Here is a 19,116-nt window from a genome sequence, read left to right as displayed (position 1 = left end):
GGAAAATTTGTATTTTAAAATCACTTTATAGCATTAAAAAGTTAATGCTTGAAGAGTAAACTTTGAAAATATATTTCCCCCCTCTGGTGCCCTTGGATAAATCAACTACTTTGATAAGATGGTATTTTCAGGGAAAAGTCAATTTGAAAAAGTGACACAAGCAAAATACAAAGAAAAAAATGAAACGTTTCAACGTAGCTATTTCCCTAAAAATCCTTATTTTAAAATGTTGATACTATTCTTTATGTCTTTATATCTCTTTGAGTTTTCTTATACTTTCTTTTAGTCACCTTGACTTTGTTCCCTTGGAGTGCTTACCACAATGATAATATCTAATATTAATATCCATACTGTGGTATAATAGAAATTAGTCTTAGATGTGGAGCCTGAACTACCCACTACCTATGTAACTTTGGGCAAGTCATTTCAACTCTCTGGGCCCAGGTTTCCCATATTTACAAAATGGGGAAAGGGAAGAAGGGTCCATAAGATAATTTCCAAGATCAATTTCTGTGCAAAGACTATGATTCTATTAACACCTAATAATGCGCTTTATCTCCCAGAGGAAATAAGCTTTAACTGATAATGATACTGTAACGGCTTATATTTTCTTACAAAGAAATCTTAAACACTGCTAAGTTTTCATAAAGATTTGCTTTACTAATTAAGAACTATTCCCTAAGTGATATGTGGACAAAGTACATGAATAGTTTTCAAAGGAAAAAGCACGATCTATCAAACCATCTGAAAAAATTGTTTAAAAGCACTAGTAAGCAGATAAATGAGAATTAAAGTAACTCTGAGGAATCTATTCACACCCATCAAAGATGGAAAAATTTAATGTTGGAAGACTTGTGAAATGACAGGCATGCTAATTCACTGCTGGTGAGGCTGTGAATCGGTCCGACTATTCTGGAAAATAATGTAGAATTCTTCAAGAAATAGTTCATATCCTTGGACCCAGAAATCTAATTACTGGGTTTATAACCCAAGGAGATAATTGACAAGAGGAAAAGATACGTGTGTGCTTGTGTGTACACAATATATATATGCAAATACACACAAATATATGTGCATATATATTCATAACTGCTCTATTTAAATAGGTAAAAAGCTATGTGCCTAATAATTGGAAAATGACTGAGCGAATTGCATGGCAGAGTATAGTATGAGTGATGGGGTCAGGTCTTATGTGCAAACATACTACCCTTGTGATATATGAATTAAACGAATATTATATTTTGATGCTAATGATGAAGATGAAGAATTTGGGAAGAATACATTAATATCACCTAAAACAACCAGGTCCATCAACCTCTTAAACTCTAATGATTTCCATCTTCCCTTGACATTGGCCACCCAATGACCTTGATTTAATCAGTACCCATAGTTATTCCACTTCCAGGATTCAGAACTCTGAAACTCTTCTTTTCTGTCATAACCACCTATCTTTCTATTTTGACCTCTGTCCCACTACTCCTGAACCTATTCTTCCTCATTGTGATTTCACTCACCCCTGGTAACCCAGTCCATCACCCCTGCATTGCTCTCATTAAATACTTAATAATAATAATGATAGCTAACACATATATTGCTTTAAGGTTTGCAGCAAAGACCTTTACATATATTATCTCATTTGATTTTCACACCAACAATATAAAATAAGTATTATTATTATTCCCATTTTATAGACCAAGAAACTGTGACTTAGAGAGGAAGAGGCTTGCCCGAGATTACATAGTTAGTGTCTGAGTCAGGATTTTAATTCAGGTCCTTCCATGTCCAAGTTTAGCACTCTACCTATTCATCACCCAGCTAGCTTTCCTTTTACCGTCTCAACTATTACTGAATGATTCAGGTATATACTAACAGCTACCCTTGAATATCCTGCCTCCTGCCACATTGTACTATCACCAATCTTGCTTTGTCAGCCTCCTACCCAGGTTTGCTCTCCCCCCATCCCCAATCTGCCTTCCCCATCCATACTTACCTGCTACAGAATACTGCTGAATATACAATTGTGCCAACTGGATTCACTTCAAGTTCATGCTGTCTAATTTTAACTGGGCTCTCACTGCTATCCAGCAATCAGCTTCTTTCCTGATTGACTCTAACCTTAGCAGCTATGCCAAACTTTCTCCCTTCTCCTATACTCATTCATCCACTCTCCCTCTTAGCATAGGACCTTTCCTGCTACCTTACCGGTAGGGGAGTGAGGATAGGAAAGGAAGTCATGTCTTGTGGTTTCCTTATTTTCTCTACTCCACACCTCAAAACTCATCTTTGTCATTCCACAGCCTAAATCAGAACTGCTCTCAATAGCAACTGTCATAAAAACAAGGAGATTATTAGTTACTCATTAGTTCATTTCAATTCCTTTATCTGTCACAAATGACTCTAAAAATTGAGAGATTATGTAGTAATCCAGGCATCACCAGGGAGAATAAAAAGAAACTCACACACAAGGCTTAAGAGTTTTGTGTTTTAATGAGGTTTGTTCAAAGAAATTCTTTATAATCATCTGACAATGGGGGTCGGGGGGTTTAAATGGTAATAGGAGTTGAAGATCTTTCCTGGTAGGCCTCAGGTGGAGCCCATTACAGGATGCTTAGGGTGGGGGGCGGGGAGAGGGAGGCCTTGTTTTTCAGGAAAGCCCATACTTTTTGTCACTTTGTCATTAGGCTGTAGATCAGGAGGGTTGTGATGCCCTCTGACCCTGAAGAAGTGTATATATACTCTGAGGTTAGCATTTTGCTTTGGGGCTTACTTATGGGAAGAGTGTTTGAGTGATATAGCCAGATGAGACTCTGGGTAGCTGTAAAGGAGCTCGCTGGCTTTGAAAACCGAGATGTTGGCACTTATTTTTCTGGTAACTGTATGTATAACTTTGATCAGATAGCTACAAGCCCTGTCTGTTGATTTGTGTTATTTTCTCTGTTTTTTTTTCTCTTTGTGATTTGTATTTTCTCTGAAGTTCGGGGTGCTGACTTTTTCCCCTGAACTAAGTGAATGGTATATGTGTATATGCGTTTATGTGTGTATTTATATATGTGTGTGTGTGCGTGTATGTAATTGACCCCTTTAAAGTTGCTGTCCTTTAGAAAAGCAGATCAAAGAACTTGTGCCAGCAGCCATCCTGGGTATGCTAGGGTGCTTGCTGCTATGGTGGGAAAGGGCCCTCCAATTCTGCGTCAAAACTGGGGAGAGCATGGGGCATTTTTCCAGATTGGGGCAGTGTGATAGATCCAAAATGGCTTACCAGTTTTCCCTTTATATGGAGGAAAAGTCTAATTTCTAATCTATATTAGAGATGACATTTATAGGATGGTGATTGTAGCTTTCAGATCAATGCTTTGGGCATGGCATTGGAGCATAATATTGGTGGAATGGGATGACAACACGGGACTGAAATGCCTCCTGATTTTTCTAAGAAGGGGAGCACCAAGGCCTTATATGTGATGTCATGGGTCCATTTGACACTGTTAAATTAGTAGGAAAAAAGAGAGAGACCTCAGCTGGTTTTTTTGTTTTTTCCTTTTTGGAGGGGGGAATGCAGGGCAATTGGAGTTGTGACTTGCCCAAGGTCACATAACTAGTAAGTGTTAAGTGTCTGAGGATGGATTTGACCTCAGGTCCTCCTGGGTTCCAGGGCCAGTGCTCTATTCACTGTGCCACCTAGCCGACCCCTCAGCTGGTTTTAAGGGTGATAACCAAAAAGTAAGAGACAAATAACTCATTATAAATACCAGTTGTCTAGCAAATACCAAAAGAATGTTATCTCTATCACCCGTAATTTGATGGGTCTTGGGTTATTCTCTCAAGAACTAAAGAACTGGCGGCCAGGTAGCACAGCAAGTAAGAGCACCGGCTCCAGTGTCAGGATGACCTGGATCAAATCTGGGCCCAGATACTCAGCACCACACCCAGCAATAACTGGCCATGTAACCTTGAGCAAGTTACTTAACCCCAATTGCTTTAAAAAAAAAAAAAACTAAAGGATTTATTGAGGTGTTAATGTTTCATTTTTTTTCCTTTTAGAATTCCATACGTGAAGTAACTTTCACTCAGATTCCAGAGAAGAAAGGAAGTAAACTTCCAATACACAAAGATTCTAACAAAGGTACTATGGTCTGATTTATTAGTAGAACTACATATATGCATGTATATATTCTATATCAAGGGATAATAACTTATTTATTTATATTTGGGGATTATAAAGTGAAGAAGGATGGTACTTGCCGTTACAGAATTCTAGGAAACAAAACCATGTACTTATACACATAATAAGAATTATAGAAATACAAAGAAATGGAAAGGATTGTAACAGTTGAAGTTTCGTTGGTCCTGCCACATAAGTCTCTTCCCTTTTGCTCTAGGCTCTGAGAAGGAAGTGGTTTTTCTCCTTGCCAAGGTCTCAACTGCTACAACTGTGTTCTTGATCTCATCCCCTCCCATGTCTTCTGGAGTTCTTCCCCTCTCTCATATCATCAATCCTTCCTTAGCTGCTGGCTCTTTCTCTACCACCTACATATAAATATATTCATACCCCTCTATCCAAAAACAAAGCAAAAGAAAAAAAGACCAAAAGCCCTTACATGATTCAGCTATCCCCTAGAGCTATTTTTCTATATTACTCCTCTATTTCACAGCCAAACTGCTAAAAACAAAACAAAACAAAACCTACACTCTGCCACCATTTCATCAAGCCCCATTCTCCTCTCCATACCTTGCAAGCTGACTCCCTGCTTCTGGTCTCCTCTCCAAACCATTCTCCACATAATAATCAAATTGATATTAATAAAAACTAATTGGACCATGTCATTCTCCCATTCAAAAATCCTGAGTGACTCATTTTTGCCTCAAAGATAAAATATATGACACATGACTTCCACCTAATTTTCAGTTTATTTCATATTAACCCCCATATACACGCCCCACCACCTATTCTATATATTTCAGCTAAACTGGCCTCTTAACTGTTCCTCCATCTCTCCTATATTATTAATTGCCCTTTCAATGGGTAGGGAGAGCGCTGGAGAGAATTTGAAACTTAAAATTTTTTTAAATTAATGTTAAGAATAAATAATAAATAATACCCCCACAAAATTCCATCTACCATTTCAGTTATACTTGGGGCCCTCCAGTATCTAGTATAAATGCTTTCCTCATCTTTGTCTTTTAGAATCCCTAGCTTTTTTTCAAAACATAATTACATGTAATTTCTATATAGGAAGGGCATTCCTTATCAATTATGAGGCTCTTTGGAGGCTTTTATTGACAGATATAATTGTGTCGATTGTTTTCTGGTCCATAGTACTGCTGAATTTCCTCAGTGAGATCTATGTTCATAGACTAAACACTAACATTGGGAACATAGAATGAGTGTTAAAAAAAATTTATTACCCAGTTTTTATGACATGTGGTTAGGCACTGTTAGTCCATCCAGACAGTTATCTTGGACAGTTGCTGAAGAGGGATTTTCCACTAGGCACAGAACTGAATAGGTGGGGGAAATTGGACTGGATCATACTTGGCCAACTTCACAGCATTCTCAATGATCCCAAGCAACTGTTGGGTCACAATATCTCATCTTTTAAACACTAATATTTTCACAGTAGTGCTCTATGACTGTGAATCATGAAACATCATGATCTACAAAGTCTCAAAATTACAGGTGACCCAAAGTACAACAGAAACATGAAAGGTTGGTTTAAGTAGGATCAAGGATTTTACCAAAAAGAAGTGTAACATATCATCAATAACATGTATAATGGGGGGAGGGGGAGAGGGAAGATATGAACAGGTTACCTAATAAAGTAAAAGATAATGGAAGGACAGCTGAAATGTTGTATTCATATCCACAAAATATTAAAATATAGGAAGATCTACAACAAGGTAAGATGATATATGAAGGGTACTTGTTTTTTAGAATTTTTTTATTATGAACTTTACAAATGTCAAATAAAATGAACATCTATATATATATACATACAAGAGAAAAAATTGATTATACACAAAACTACTTTTCTTTTTAAATACATACATCCAACACATGAATTCCAAAGCTGTCCTGCTTGTCAGATTCCTCTTGGCATATGTGAAGGATTTACAGAAAGAAAAGCATAAGAATCACACAAAAATGTTCACATAGGCTATTATTTGTACCGATGGACAAAAATGGACACAAATCCACTTAATCATCAGAGAGTAAGTATAGTTTACTAATGTGCTTTTCTCTTGTAGTAAATGTAAGGGTTCAGGTTGTTCGAACTAATCCATCATTTCTCCTCACTTGTTAGTCAATCAGCATTTATTAAACACCTACTATATGCCAGGCATATGTGACAACATTTATTAAACACCTACTATATGTGACAATCTGTGCTAAAACTCTTCAGGGCTACCCTTAGAATCCTGAGGGGATATGGGGCAGCCCTGCTCTGGGAGCTCAGCCTTACAGTGTGAGTGCAAGTGGTTTTCATTTTAAAATTCTATTATTTTATATATATATACATGCATATGTACATACAAACACAATTTTGAGACATAAAAGACCTTTTCAGTTCTTATTCTTCAAAATTTCTCTATGGTTGCATGTTATAGAAAGGATACATATGCCCGTCTTCTCTTTTCTTTTTTGGAGGCGGGGGAGGCAAGGCAATTGGGGCTAAATGACTTGCCCAAGGTCACACAGCTAGTGGGTCAAGTGTCTGAGGCCGAATTTGAACTCAGGTCCTCCTGACTCTAGGTTGGTGCTCTATTCACTGCGCCACCTAGCTGTCCCAATGTGCCCTTCTTTTCAGAGGAGAAATCAAAAGCCCCATGCTGGTAACTGCCTTTCCCAAGATCACACGAAATTTTAAGAAATAGCTCTCCCCTATGCATTGTGTGTTTGGTTTATTAGAATGTGCTGCTTCCAGGTTGGGCTTCTTGCAACTTTTAAAAATGCTTCTCCCAATTAATATTTTTTTCACTCATACCTTTTAAGATATATATGTACATATGTAGGTACGTATATACATATCAGAATCACTTCCCAATCTGTGCCCCATTCACTGAAGTACAGCAGTACTTGGGTTATTTTCCTTTACGTTAATGTAGCCATTGAACATGCTGTTCTCATTTCTATTTCTCTGCTCTTTGTTAATTCATCTACGTTTTCCAAGGGTTCTCTGAATTGCTCATATCTGTCAATTTTTATAGTGCAATATTCTCTCGCATTTTTATGCCACAATTTGTTCAGCCATTCCCAAACTGATGGGAACCCTCTAAGAACTTATTTAAACTCTCTAAGATTCTGAAAATGAAGTTGCAAATGGAGAAACAGATGGATGATTTTATTGGATAACTCACAATACAGTAAGTAGTGTATGAAACTTTTAAGGGAAATGCTTGACCATAATTGCTTACAATTAACATCAATTTGAACGTTATTACTTCAGTTTCGAGATCTTCTACATCTGTAGCTTTAGTTTCAGCCCCGGCGCAGCTGTGTAATGAAAGGTACCACTCCATTCCAATCCACGAATGTCAGTATATTCTCCTTTACCTTCCACCCTGAAACAGTAAAAATGTAAGGTGGTTAATATGATGTACTCTGTTCAGAAGTATCTGTTTCCCTGACCAATAAAGCACTGCCGGGATAACTGATGCACTCTGGCCCCTAGATGCTTGTTTCTTTCCTGTTTCAAACCTTGGCCTGATATCAAAGTGTGGGGTTAGTGTAGATTTCCAGGAAGGATTTTATTCCAGCCAGTCTCTTGTCGTTAAGCATAGCTGATCTGTGGGATATAGACAGCTAATGAGTTTTTGATGTGTTAATATCTTATTATCCTTTAAAGTATGAACATAGCTCTGATTAAGTCAGAAGGAAAAGATTTCATTAAATGATCAAAAAATGGGACAAATCCTTGTAGGATTTCAAATAGCCAAACCCTGGAAAAATCAGCAATTTGGGTGAATGGAGGCAGGAGCCAGTAGCTGTAAGCTCTTCACCTCTTTGGGGGAAGATAGGGTTTTCTCCCCTCTTTCTCCTTCCCTGTCCCACCCCCCAAAGGCACGTAGCATCAGAGCTATTCATCCAAGAAACGATTCATCAAGAGACTCAGCTGGAGGAAGAGTCAGCTAGAGACAGTTCAAGGAACACTACAGACAGACAAAAATACAGAATAAGAATACAGTTTCTAGGAGCAGCATCTCTGGCAAAAGAAAAAGGAAGACTCTGGCAACAGAGAGCTGTAGAAAGGAACAGACCCTGGGAACTCAAGGTTAGCTCTCTCTTGAGTCTGTAGCTGGTAACTTGGCCACCTAATGGGAAGGTAGGGGCAGGTGGAGAAGAGAAAATTCTGAATCCTCCTTGTGTCTCCTTAACAAGTGGTAAAATCCTTTTGATGATATGAACTCATCTAACTCATGGTAAAGTATAAACTGAATTTGTCCTGGGTATTCTGGGTTCTTTAACATCACATATGAGGATGAGATTGAGTTATGGCTGGTCGCATACCCTTGGACTAGTCTCTGAAATGAGGTCTAGAAAGCTATGGACAGAAACAGAGAATCAGAGCTGAACCAATCAGAAAAGAAGTCAGTGATACACAGACTGGTTTCCTGGGGGGAAAGCCTGCATGGCCACCTGACATTGGCCCATCTCTAAGGAGCCACATAATCCCAGGGAAGAGAGACCCTGGCAGCCCACCTGGTGGAGACAGTAAGAAGGAAAGGAGTTCTCTGACTGAGCCAGGAGCTACAGAAACTACGGAAAGCTGGTAGAAGTGGAGAGGAATTCCTGGGCAGCAAGTCTTCTGGCTCCAGCAAGGGAGTTCCTGGACTACAAACTTCCTGTTGAGAACAGGAGGAGCCCCAGACCAAGGGAGGAATTGAGTGCTGGAGCAAAGCAGCCCAGGTGGAGTTGAGGAGACTCCCTATGGAGGAACGAACCCTTCTCTGGGAGGATCCAGGAGAAAGGAACAGACCCTCTTGCAAAGCCAGATGCTACCCTCTTGTTGGGAGTCTTAAACATCTGTGTTAAGTCTGGGGGACTGTGTCAGTCCCTGGAGGATCCCTTGGGGCTTACCCTGTGTAATAAGAATGTAAATTTTAAAGATCTTCCCTGCCCCTAGGCTAATGTGCACCTGAAGCCTGGGGTGGGGGAGGCTTGTTTTTCAGTAGATACTTCTTGATTGGCCAGTGAGTCAATAAGGTTGTTACATTCTCTGAGCCAGGAGAAGGCTATATAAGCCCTGATGTGTAGCTTTGTTTTTGGGACTCACTTTGAGAAGTGTTCTGTGATTTGATCTGAATTCTGGGAAGCCGTTGTTGAGAGTACCCCGGCTTTGAAAAACCCAGAATGTGGAAACCCAGATGTTGACTGGGTATGGATGTAATGGTTGGACAGTTTGGAAAGCTGTCTACTTGATCTGTTTCTGTCTTGATAATTCTGCCTGTATGCTTTGAGGTTCAGGGTGCTGACCTTTTCTCCTGAACAAGGTAAACAATATATGTCTTACTGATTAAAGTAAGCTTGTTAACCCATTTTGAGTTGCTTTCCTTTAACAAAGCAGATCCAAGAACCTGTGTGAGCAGGCACCCTGGGGACACTGGGGTGCTTGCCACTACACCCTGGGGTGGGCCGCCTGACTTTCTAGTGACCTGGGTGCTTCCCCTGTGCGGGGGCCCTCAGTCCCTGGATAGAATGCTAAATCTTGGGGGCTGTGGAAGTTAGAGAATGGGGCCTCACCACAGAGCTAAGAAAAGTGGTTTTAACTGTTTGTGGGCTTGAGTGCAAGTCCCTTCTTTTGTGGGCTTTTGTCAAGTTAAATAAAGCTTACACCATATTTAATGCAGCTGGAGTGCTGCCAAGGCCCTAGGTGACTTTTTCCTTTTGTCATAGTGACCTAGTCATGAGCCAGATAATGATGCTCCCAAGGGAAATCCTGACATGGGCACATGAGCCAAATAGAGATTTATATGAGAGATGTTCCCAAGATTTAACCTGGTTCATGAAAAAACAGTCCCTGGGCCATGGGTTCGCCTAAATATTCTTTTCATTACTAAAACATTTATTGGGATTTTCTTAAAAAAATATTTTTTTTAAGATTCTTTTCATTTGGTTTCACCAAAGCTGGCTTGGTGAATAGGTCACCATGAGATTGAAGGCAAGAGTTTGCCTTGCAGAACCCTGCTCTTTTAAAATTTACTGTTATTTTTCCATATGAAAATATTTATTTAGAAAGGTTCCATTTTGATAACTTGTAATCTAACTTATTTTGCTCATATCTTTTCAACAGATTAAAAAATGCCATCACCTGCCACAGCTACACAGGAACCTGATTAAAGTAAAATGGGGGCAATTATCTGAAAAATTTGTAGAAACCCCCCAAATTCAGTTTGACCTCAATTATCAGAATATTTTTGGTGAAAGTTTTTTAGCTTAATTACTCAGAAAATTGCACGGATCTTCTATTTCATATCAGGTGTACACACAGGCACAACCAACAGAAGAAGAGCTTGGCAGGGAACTGTTCCTGAAAAGCTACATGTGACAGAACAAAATCATTAATTATATTCTAACGAATATCTCTTATGCTGCTCCACTCTAGGGAACGTACATGAAACATACAGGAATGTCAAACAAACGGAATTGATCTACATCTCACCAACGGGCATTGCTGATTTTATGTGTTCTTCCCATGCTGTTTACATGGCGAGTCTGTCACTTGCCCAAGTGGGCTGGTCCAACCTCTTCTGCTCCTACTTTCCATAGCATTACTGGCACATTATACATCTTTTTTTATCTCACTCTGCTTCCATAAGAATAGAACAATCCCTCTGCAAATAGCCCTCCTATGGATCATACAACCATATACTTAGAGATGGAAGGTCATTGAGTCCAACTCCCTCATTTTACAGGTGAGGAAACTGAGATTGAGAGGTTAAGTGCCCTGTTCATAGTCACCTGGCAAGTAAGTGTCAGAGGTGGAATTTGAACCCAGTTCTCCTTGACTCCAATTCCCACATTCTATGTCTATGTATAGACAGCTATATACAGTTAAACTGCCTTTAACTTTTAAGTATCATCTTTAGTATTCAATATACTGTGTGATCAACACAGGGATTTTTCATTTTTTCAGTGTGTTCTCTTGATATTTTCTCATTTGATTTCCATAATACTCCCCTGGTAGATTAAGTATTATTACCTCCATTTTATAGATGAAGAAATTAAGGTACAGAAAGCTTAAAGTAATTTTCCTGATGTCATGAAAGGAGTTGGAAGTAAGGCTATCACTTTACTCCAGACTCAAGCATCGATGCAAAAGAAGGAAAAAAAGTCAGGTCAGATTCATAATGAAAAAGTTCTGCACTAACATGGGAGGCATGAACAAATAAATAAGAAAAGAAATTAAAATGAAAAGAAATTGAACTTAAAGTGCATTTCCTTTTGGCAACCCAAAGAATAATTCCTGTTTTGGTCTTTCCCTCTCTGGTCTTCTTTCAAATAAGACTATCAATACTTGGAAACCAATTTTTAAAAATTGTATTTTATGTAGGTATGATATTTAAACAAACTACTCTGGAATGCAGATAGGCAGCTCAGTGAATAGAGGGCTGGGCCTGGATTCAGGAATACCTGAATTCAAATCTGGACTCAAACACTTACTGTGTGACCCTGGGTAAGTCACTTGACCTGTTTGCTTAATCCACTGGAGAAGGAAATAGCAAACACTCCAGCCAGTATCTTTGCCAAGAAAACCCCATAGAGAGTATTGGCATGCTACATAGTCCATGGAGTCACAAAGAGTCAGACAACTGAACAACAAAAACTCTGAAAGGAAAAAGCAATAATAATATGGTTTAACTAAAGTATTTGATTTTTTAAAATTTCACCTGTTTTCTACGAAACTTCCAGTGTATTTTGCTCCATTTGGAAATGTGTAAGTCCCTGTTCCATGATACATGTTGTCCTTGAACTCTCCTTCATATACCGCTCCTGAAAAGTGTTCAAGTCTTCCAACTCCATTCATCTGTTCAGATAAAAAGGAAAACTGGTGACTTGTTTTCATAGGCATTCCCAGATCTTATATAACTATGAGGGGGACTGGCTAATGCGGGCCAGTCCTTAAAGCATTTGCAGATATTCCCTGCCTGGTTTCAGTCCTTAAAATAGCGGTTCTTAACTTTCTTTGTGTTAGGGTCCTCTTTAGCAGTCTGCTGAAGTCTATGGATCCTTCTCAGAATAATGCTTTTAGATACATAAAATGCATAGAATTACAAAGGAAAACAATTATATTGAACGACAAATAACATTTTTATTAAAAAAAAATGTATCCAGGGATCCAGGTGAAGAATCCCTATCCTGAAGCCTGCCTACATAACCCCTGCCTGTCTTCTAAGTTTCTTCTTTTTTTTTTTTTTTTAAGTAATCGGGATTAAGAAACTTGCTCAAGGTTACACGGCCAGTTATTTCTGGGTGTGGTGCTGAGTATCTGAGGCCAGGTTTGATCCCCAGGTTATCCCGACACTGGGGCCGGTGCTCTTACTCACTGTGCTACCTGGCTGCTGCCCTTCTAAGTTTCTTAGAGCATGCTCAGGTACTCTCTGTCTGCTTCAAATGAAACCACATGAGAACTTTGGGGAGCTTGTTTTCAGTCAAGTCTCCTCATTGGCCTCAGAATTAGAAAAACGGATGATTCAGGAACCAATTCAAAACTATAAAAAAGCTGTGATCCAGGCCTTTCCCAATCTCTTTTCCTAGGACGACAACTACTTTGAGGTGCCAGGTGGGGGAGGGGCATCTGGCCTCATTCCTCAGCCTGAATGTCATATGTCATTGCCTTGGGTCCATTTGTTGTTTTATTCTTTCCTGGTTTTAGGAATATTCTGAAATGGGACTAGCCAAGTGACCTAGTGAGTTCCAGAGACGGAGAGGTCCCATCAGAGATCTCACCTACAACCAAAGACGGTAGCAGTAACCCCTGGAGTGGCAGTGGCTGACTGCAAAAAGAGACAGACTGTGACTCTTAGTTAGGGAAACAAGTAGTAGCTGTGAATTTTATCAAGGAACTGACCATCAGAGACCAACAGAGAACTAGACCTAGAGGAAATTTCATGAGAACTCCACAAGGGAGAAAGGGATGTCCTGGTCTAGGCCAATACACATGGGTCACAAGTGTTCTGTAATACACGCACCCAGTAACACTGCATCTCAAGTCTGAATCTGTATTTCCAGCAGGACTTTATGGATGCAAAGGAAGGGCGTGCCTCAGGTTTAAAGGGAATGTTCTGCATTGATTGCTCTGTTATATACCCTCTCGCTATGTCCCTTTTCTAAAAGCTAATGGAGTTTCAATTGGTTGAATGATAATGAAGAGCACACAAAAGGGGAAAGTTCAGGACACAGTTAGAAACCACACGCCATCAGGGTTACTGGATAGAACCCGGAAAGCAGTAAGGAGCAGCTGCTCTCTTCAGACTTGGCCAGCCATTTGTCGGTATAGGCTGGGGGAGTATCCCAAGAAGGGGTGCTACATGTACAGATCCATGTCTGTCATCCACTCAAGTGTCCTAATTTAATCTAGTTTGCGTTTAATTTCAATAGTCATATTAACAGATTATTCTAGATCTATTTTATCTCTCACAAAAACAGACCAATCCCTTTCCTGCTAGCCTTCATATGTACCTCTGGCCAAATACTATACAAGTTCAATTGTCTTTAAGCTTTAGCTATCACATGCAACATTCCACACACTAGGATTATTTACCCATTCTGACTACTATACTAATAATAACATACTAAGTATCCCACTTGTACTGTGTTGAGTTGGCATTGTACAGAAATTAACAGCCATATCGGTCTAGAAATGTTAAACTTCATTTTTTTTCCATTTGTACAGGAGTAACACACTGTATTAAATATGTAAGGTCTTATTTACATGGGTTTGATTACAGAAACTAATAAAATATTCTCTAAATAATGAAAAAAATAGCATACTGATAAAAAGTGAAAAGAACTTGTATTACTTTGTCATCTTTCCAGGCCCCTACATAGGTTATTCCATTGGGGGTGGTATGAACCCCTGCACCATTTCTTTCAAAGACTCCAGGAGATATTCTTGTACAATCACCCTCTAAAACAAGAAAAAATATCCAAGATTGGATGCAAAAGTGAAATGTATTTTAGCAGAATATGCATTTTGTACCATCTAGCCCTCTCAGTCCCATGGGTCTGAGATGAATGAAGTGATCTGTCCGTCATAAGGTCAGTGTCAGAGGCTAAGGCTCATGTTCTGGAAGCCCAGTAATTTCTCCCTAAGCAGTTCCTATTTGGGTACACCCCTTTTAATGACAAAAACCTTTTAAACCTTCACATCGTATTACCGGTGTAGTACTTATATGTGGCTTTAAGGTTTACAAGGCACTTTACAAATATGAACTCATTTGATACTCCCAATAATCCTGCGAGATAGTGGCTATTATTATCCACATTTTACAGATGAGGAAAGTAAGACACTGAGATACTGACTTGCCCATGGTCACACACAGCTAGAGTTTGAGGCAGTATTCAAACTCAGGTCTTTTCTTATTTCAAGTGTTTTGTTCTAATCACTGTGCCAATATATGATAAAATTATAATTTTTGGTACATATCTAGATTTGTGGACCAGTTGTAATAATTCAACTCCCAAGCCTAGGGGAAAAAAACTTTAATCTTTTACTTTGACTTCTGTGCTTTATGTTCCAAAAGGTTGGCTCTAGGTGAAATTCATTACATTTAAGAATTAAAATGTTTAATAAAAGCTTTGCAAAAAAAAGTCTCAGTTTTTACTTGTTATTTAATATTTACTTATACAAAAATAATTTTAAAAAATTCTTACCATATTTGTCTCCATTTGGAAATATAAAGCATATTTTGTATACTTCTGGGTCTGTTTTAAAAAAAAATAAATGTCATTTAAGCTTGAAGATTTCCTTATCAGAAGATATATCACAATCAGCACAAATTGACCCACTATATCTCAACACAGCAATGTCGAAATGACTTGGGAGTCTTTTCAATATCTACTTGGTCAGCTCAGAGAAATAATGCAACAAATTCACCAAGGTTCCAGTCATTCCTCAAGCTATTTCACGTCTCTTGATAACAACACAATTTCAAAGCTCCATTTGGGATCTATCACAAAACCACCTGCAAAGTGTCCTCCTGATTCGACTGGGAGGTAGAGTGGAGAATATTAGAGACAGAGGCTTGTGTCAGTAGATGGGTGGATATACATATATGGGAACGTTCTGAACACAACTCCCTTTCCCCAACTATTTTATTGAATGTAGAGCTGCAAGAGATCTGAGAGGACTTCTAGTCCAACCTCATAATTTCTTTTTAAAATTAAAGGGATTGTGTTTTGGAGATGTCGTGGCATAACAGTGAAGGATGGATTTAGAGGTAAACTGTGGATTAATTCCAGTCTGCTCCCCTGCCGGTTACAGGGTGACCTTGGCAAGATGGCTCAACCTTTCTGGGCCTCAGTTACCTCCTCTGAAAACGGGGAGACTGGACTAGATGCCCTTCTGGCTCCACGTCTATGACTCCATGGCACCCCTCGGGACAAAGCCAGTCCTGCTCTGGCGGCGCTGCGGGCACTCAGCCTTGGCACCCCCTTTCCTGGCTACCCCACCGGCACACCAGCAAAGAGGGAGCCCACGGAGGGGTGGTGACAGCAGTTGCAGGACCCACGGGTGGATCCAACGGGCTCGGTTTTGCACATGTGGCAACTGAGGCCGGAGGGGTCGCGGAATCTGTAGCAGGGAAGGGTTCCCTCATCTAGCCCAACTTCACCTGCCTCAATTTAACAGTTGGGGAAACTGAGGCCCAGGGCGGTGTAGCTATTCGTCCACTGTGTCCCGCGGTAAATAGGGACAAGGTTGGAGGTAGGCGCAGCCCCCGCCCCACCCCGGCCACCTTTAAACTCTTCTGCTGACACCTCGTCCATTTTCAGGAGGGGCACAAATCTCTGGACGCTCGGCGGCGGCGACGGCGGCAGCGGCTACTAGATCACCCCCCCTCCCACTCCCACTCCCCGTACCCACACGCCCACCGAGCCGCCGCTGGTGCGGGCTCAAACTGTCTAAGCTCCAGGGAGAAATACGGCCAAACGCGCGCCCCGGTCGTCAGGGAGACGGGCCCCGCCCCTTTCCCCCCCCCCTTCTGACCCGGAAGTGGAAGTGCCGAGGCGCCGGCCCCCCGCGGAGGAACCAATCAGGAGGCGGAGGGGTCGTGAGGGGGCTGGACCAGCACCGCCCGGAGACAGCGGCCTATCCGAGGCCGGTCCTGGCCCTGGACTGCCTCAGAGATCGAGTTGTCGACCTCCTCCCTCTCCCGGGTCGAGGTAAGTGGATGGGGAGAGCACGACTCCTGCCGCTGCAGCAGCCCTCAGGCCGTGTGCACGGCCGCTCGACCTCGGGAGGGCCGAAGACTGTCGGGTCTGAGCCTGCGCTTGGTCGCGGGCAGTCGCTGCCGGTCTTGGGGGAAGGGGGGCGCGTCCCTTTCCAGGAGGGGATGCGGGGAGGGGCTGGAATCTCGGTGGTGAGGGATGGAGGGGAACCGAGGGTATCTGCCGACTGGCTGGGATTCCCCGGGCAGATTTAAGGAAAACCTCGGCTTTATGGACGGTCATCTCCATCCCGAAAAGAGTAGAAATGGGCTCCTGGGAGGGAGAGAGGGAAGGGGAGGGGAGGCAGATATGGAAGGCATTCCACCACGTGCTGGAAATATTGGGACATTACGAGGAATGGAGGGAAGACCAGAAGGGTGTAGGTGCAGTGCCAAAGAACGTTGGGTTAGAGTCGGTAAACCTAGGCTCGAATACCAGTTCTGCCACTCACTGGACGACTTCACACACGGCACCCGAGCCTTAGCTTCTTTGTCTTTAAAATTAAGGGATTGGTTTAAAAAACATTTAGCCACCCTCCATCCCCACCCGGGTTAAGGATAATGGTAAACCAAGCCTAGGTAAGAGCTAAGGGGTGATGTCTTTTTTTCCCAACATTCATTTTTACAATTTGGAGTTCCAGATTTTCTTCCTCCCCCACCCATTGAGGAGGCGGGCAATAGGATGACCATTATGTGTGTGAGGTCATGCAGAACACATTTTAAGGGGTTAATTTCTAATGCTAAACCCTGAGGGCTAGAAAATCTTTTCTTCTTGTGTCTAGAATGTAAGAAATGTAAAGAGAATCTGATACTCTGATTAAAATAGATTGGATAAGATAGTATCTATATGTGAGTTGTAGGGCATATTTATAGCCTTTTATTTCCGAGTCTAGGAATGATACGAGAAGGTAATGTGTGGGCAGTTCTGTACAGTGTAAGGAGACTGTGACACCTCAAAACTCCAATTAATGCACTAACAAGATGCTCTATACCCTGATTAACTCACTTTATTCAGTGAATAAATATATATAGTATATATAATATTATATATATAGAGAGAGAGAATCAATCAGCAGTGTGAACAAGGTATGAATAATTCTTGGACACTTCTTTTGAACCCCTCAGTGGTGTAAACTACTGTAGACAAAGCATTAATTTGGGGAAAATGAAAATTTGAGTCATTGAATGAAAGCAAATGGCACTACATAAGAATTGTTTTGTGGCTGATTGAAGAGAACTAATCACACACCTGTGAAGCTTTAGATATAACAGCCACCTAACTTGGAGTTGGGCACTCCAATAGTATACAGTCCTAGTGGTGGCCCAGCTTCAGCCACGCCCCTGAAAGGGATTCACTTGGGGGTGGGAGGTTCACTTTCCTACTCCTAACACTCCATCAGAGGATGACTTTGTGAATTTCAAAAGGCTGAAATGTGGGCTTCCATCAGTGTCCTGGCTAGCAGTGTCCTTGAATCCCAATGCAGATACTGCCATTCTTTAGTCACTGTGGTTCTAGGGACACTTATCCAAGACTCAAGCTCTGGTAGCCCTGAGGCACTATACCCGGAGGTTGCTTACAACAAAAATCATGGGGGGGTGGAGGGGGGCGCTGGAGAGCTGAGGGGACTTCAAACAAAATCACCCTGATCTTGAAAAGGTAATGCAGGTAGTGCCTGCCATCAGGGTGACAGAGTGGGCAGAGCTTTTGGAGCAGCAGGTAGAAAATTGAATAGAGTATGGACCTGAAATCAGCAAGATCTGAATCCTGTCTCAGATGCTTATGAGCTGTGTGGCCATTTCACCTCCCTCAGTCTCAGTTTCCTCATTTGCAAAATGAGGGATTTTACTTAATGACTTCCAAGGGCCCTTACATTTCAGAATCTATAGTCTTTTCATCCTATGATAAGTCTAGGATCTTGTTTGGAAGCAATAGTCAGGTAGTATACAGATTAGTGCTACCACAACACTCTGCAACTGATAATGCTGAAGGAGCTCATTGATCCTGAGATCTCACCCCTTTTACTGTGTTAACTTTAGCAACAGTAAAAGGATTGGGGTAGGAGGGAAGGAAACAAGTATTTATATAGTGCCTACTATGTGCCAGACATTGGTCAACATTGTTACAAGTATTATCTCATTTGATTCCCACAACAATCCTGGGAGGTCAGTACTATTATTATTATCCCCATTTTACAGTTGAGGAAAGTGAGGCAAACAGTATAAATGACTTGCCCAGAGTCACACTAGCTAGTGTAAGTCTGAGGCCATATTTGAACTCAGATCTTCCTGACACCTAGCATTCTATCCCCTTCACAACCAGCTTGCCTAGCAGCAATCCATGTACCACAGAAATGGAAATCCACATAACTGATAAATCTGTAGGCCTCACAGAAGGAAAGCACACACTTCCCACTGGCCTTATTCTTCAATCTGATGGTTTTTATCAAAACTTATGGTCAGTGTTAACCTTCTATTAGGATAAAAACTCAACTGATGTACTGACTGAATAAGGACAGAAACTGGTGGCGTATTATCCATGATTGACAATGCTCAAATGAGATCTCAGTTTAGGTTGCAAATGGAGTATTTTTCTACATATAATTCTAACATATTCTATGATCCCCTTTGATTGTGTTCCTTGTCCATATTATCGTATAGCAGCTGTTTGCTTTACTTAATGCTTTTTTATGTTTA

At 40.9% G+C, this 19,116-nt stretch overlaps 2 protein-coding genes across 4 annotated transcripts in view; one reads left to right on the top strand and one right to left on the bottom strand.

Annotated features, from left to right (window-relative positions):
- Positions 1-6,623: 6,623 nt before the first annotated feature.
- MORN2 (MORN repeat containing 2) lies at positions 6,624-16,193 on the bottom strand. Of its 3 annotated transcripts, none has more exons than XM_069108613.1 (5): positions 15,952-16,193; positions 14,870-14,920; positions 14,017-14,123; positions 11,884-12,020; positions 6,624-7,557 (listed from the first exon to the last, which is right to left on the bottom strand). In XM_069108613.1, the coding sequence occupies exons 1-5, from the start codon at positions 15,980-15,982 to the stop codon at positions 7,455-7,457; spliced, it is 429 nt and encodes a 142-aa protein (XP_068964714.1). In that variant the 5' UTR covers positions 15,983-16,193; the 3' UTR covers positions 6,624-7,454. The 3 variants fall into 3 exon arrangements, with proteins under 3 accessions (XP_068964714.1, XP_068964716.1, XP_068964715.1); XM_069108615.1 differs by having other exon boundaries at positions 16,088-16,143; XM_069108614.1 differs by having other exon boundaries at positions 16,076-16,128.
- A 30-nt stretch (positions 16,194-16,223) lies between these two features.
- The window catches only part of DHX57 (DExH-box helicase 57), a 50,948-nt gene continuing 48,055 nt past the window's right edge, over positions 16,224-19,116 (top strand). The window contains exon 1 of the mRNA XM_069108611.1: positions 16,224-16,378. The gene's annotated coding sequence lies outside the window, so the exon portion shown is untranslated. The remainder of the gene's footprint in view (positions 16,379-19,116) is intronic.

Source organism: Petaurus breviceps, unplaced genomic scaffold (genome assembly GCF_028583685.1).
Source record: "Petaurus breviceps papuanus isolate PSGF00001 unplaced genomic scaffold, PetGlider_PUasm1.0 90407, whole genome shotgun sequence".
NCBI classification, from domain to species: Eukaryota; Metazoa; Chordata; class Mammalia; order Diprotodontia; family Petauridae; genus Petaurus; species Petaurus breviceps.
The sequence above is the reverse complement of the archived record's forward strand: the minus strand, read 5'-3'. Positions and strand labels throughout refer to the sequence as shown.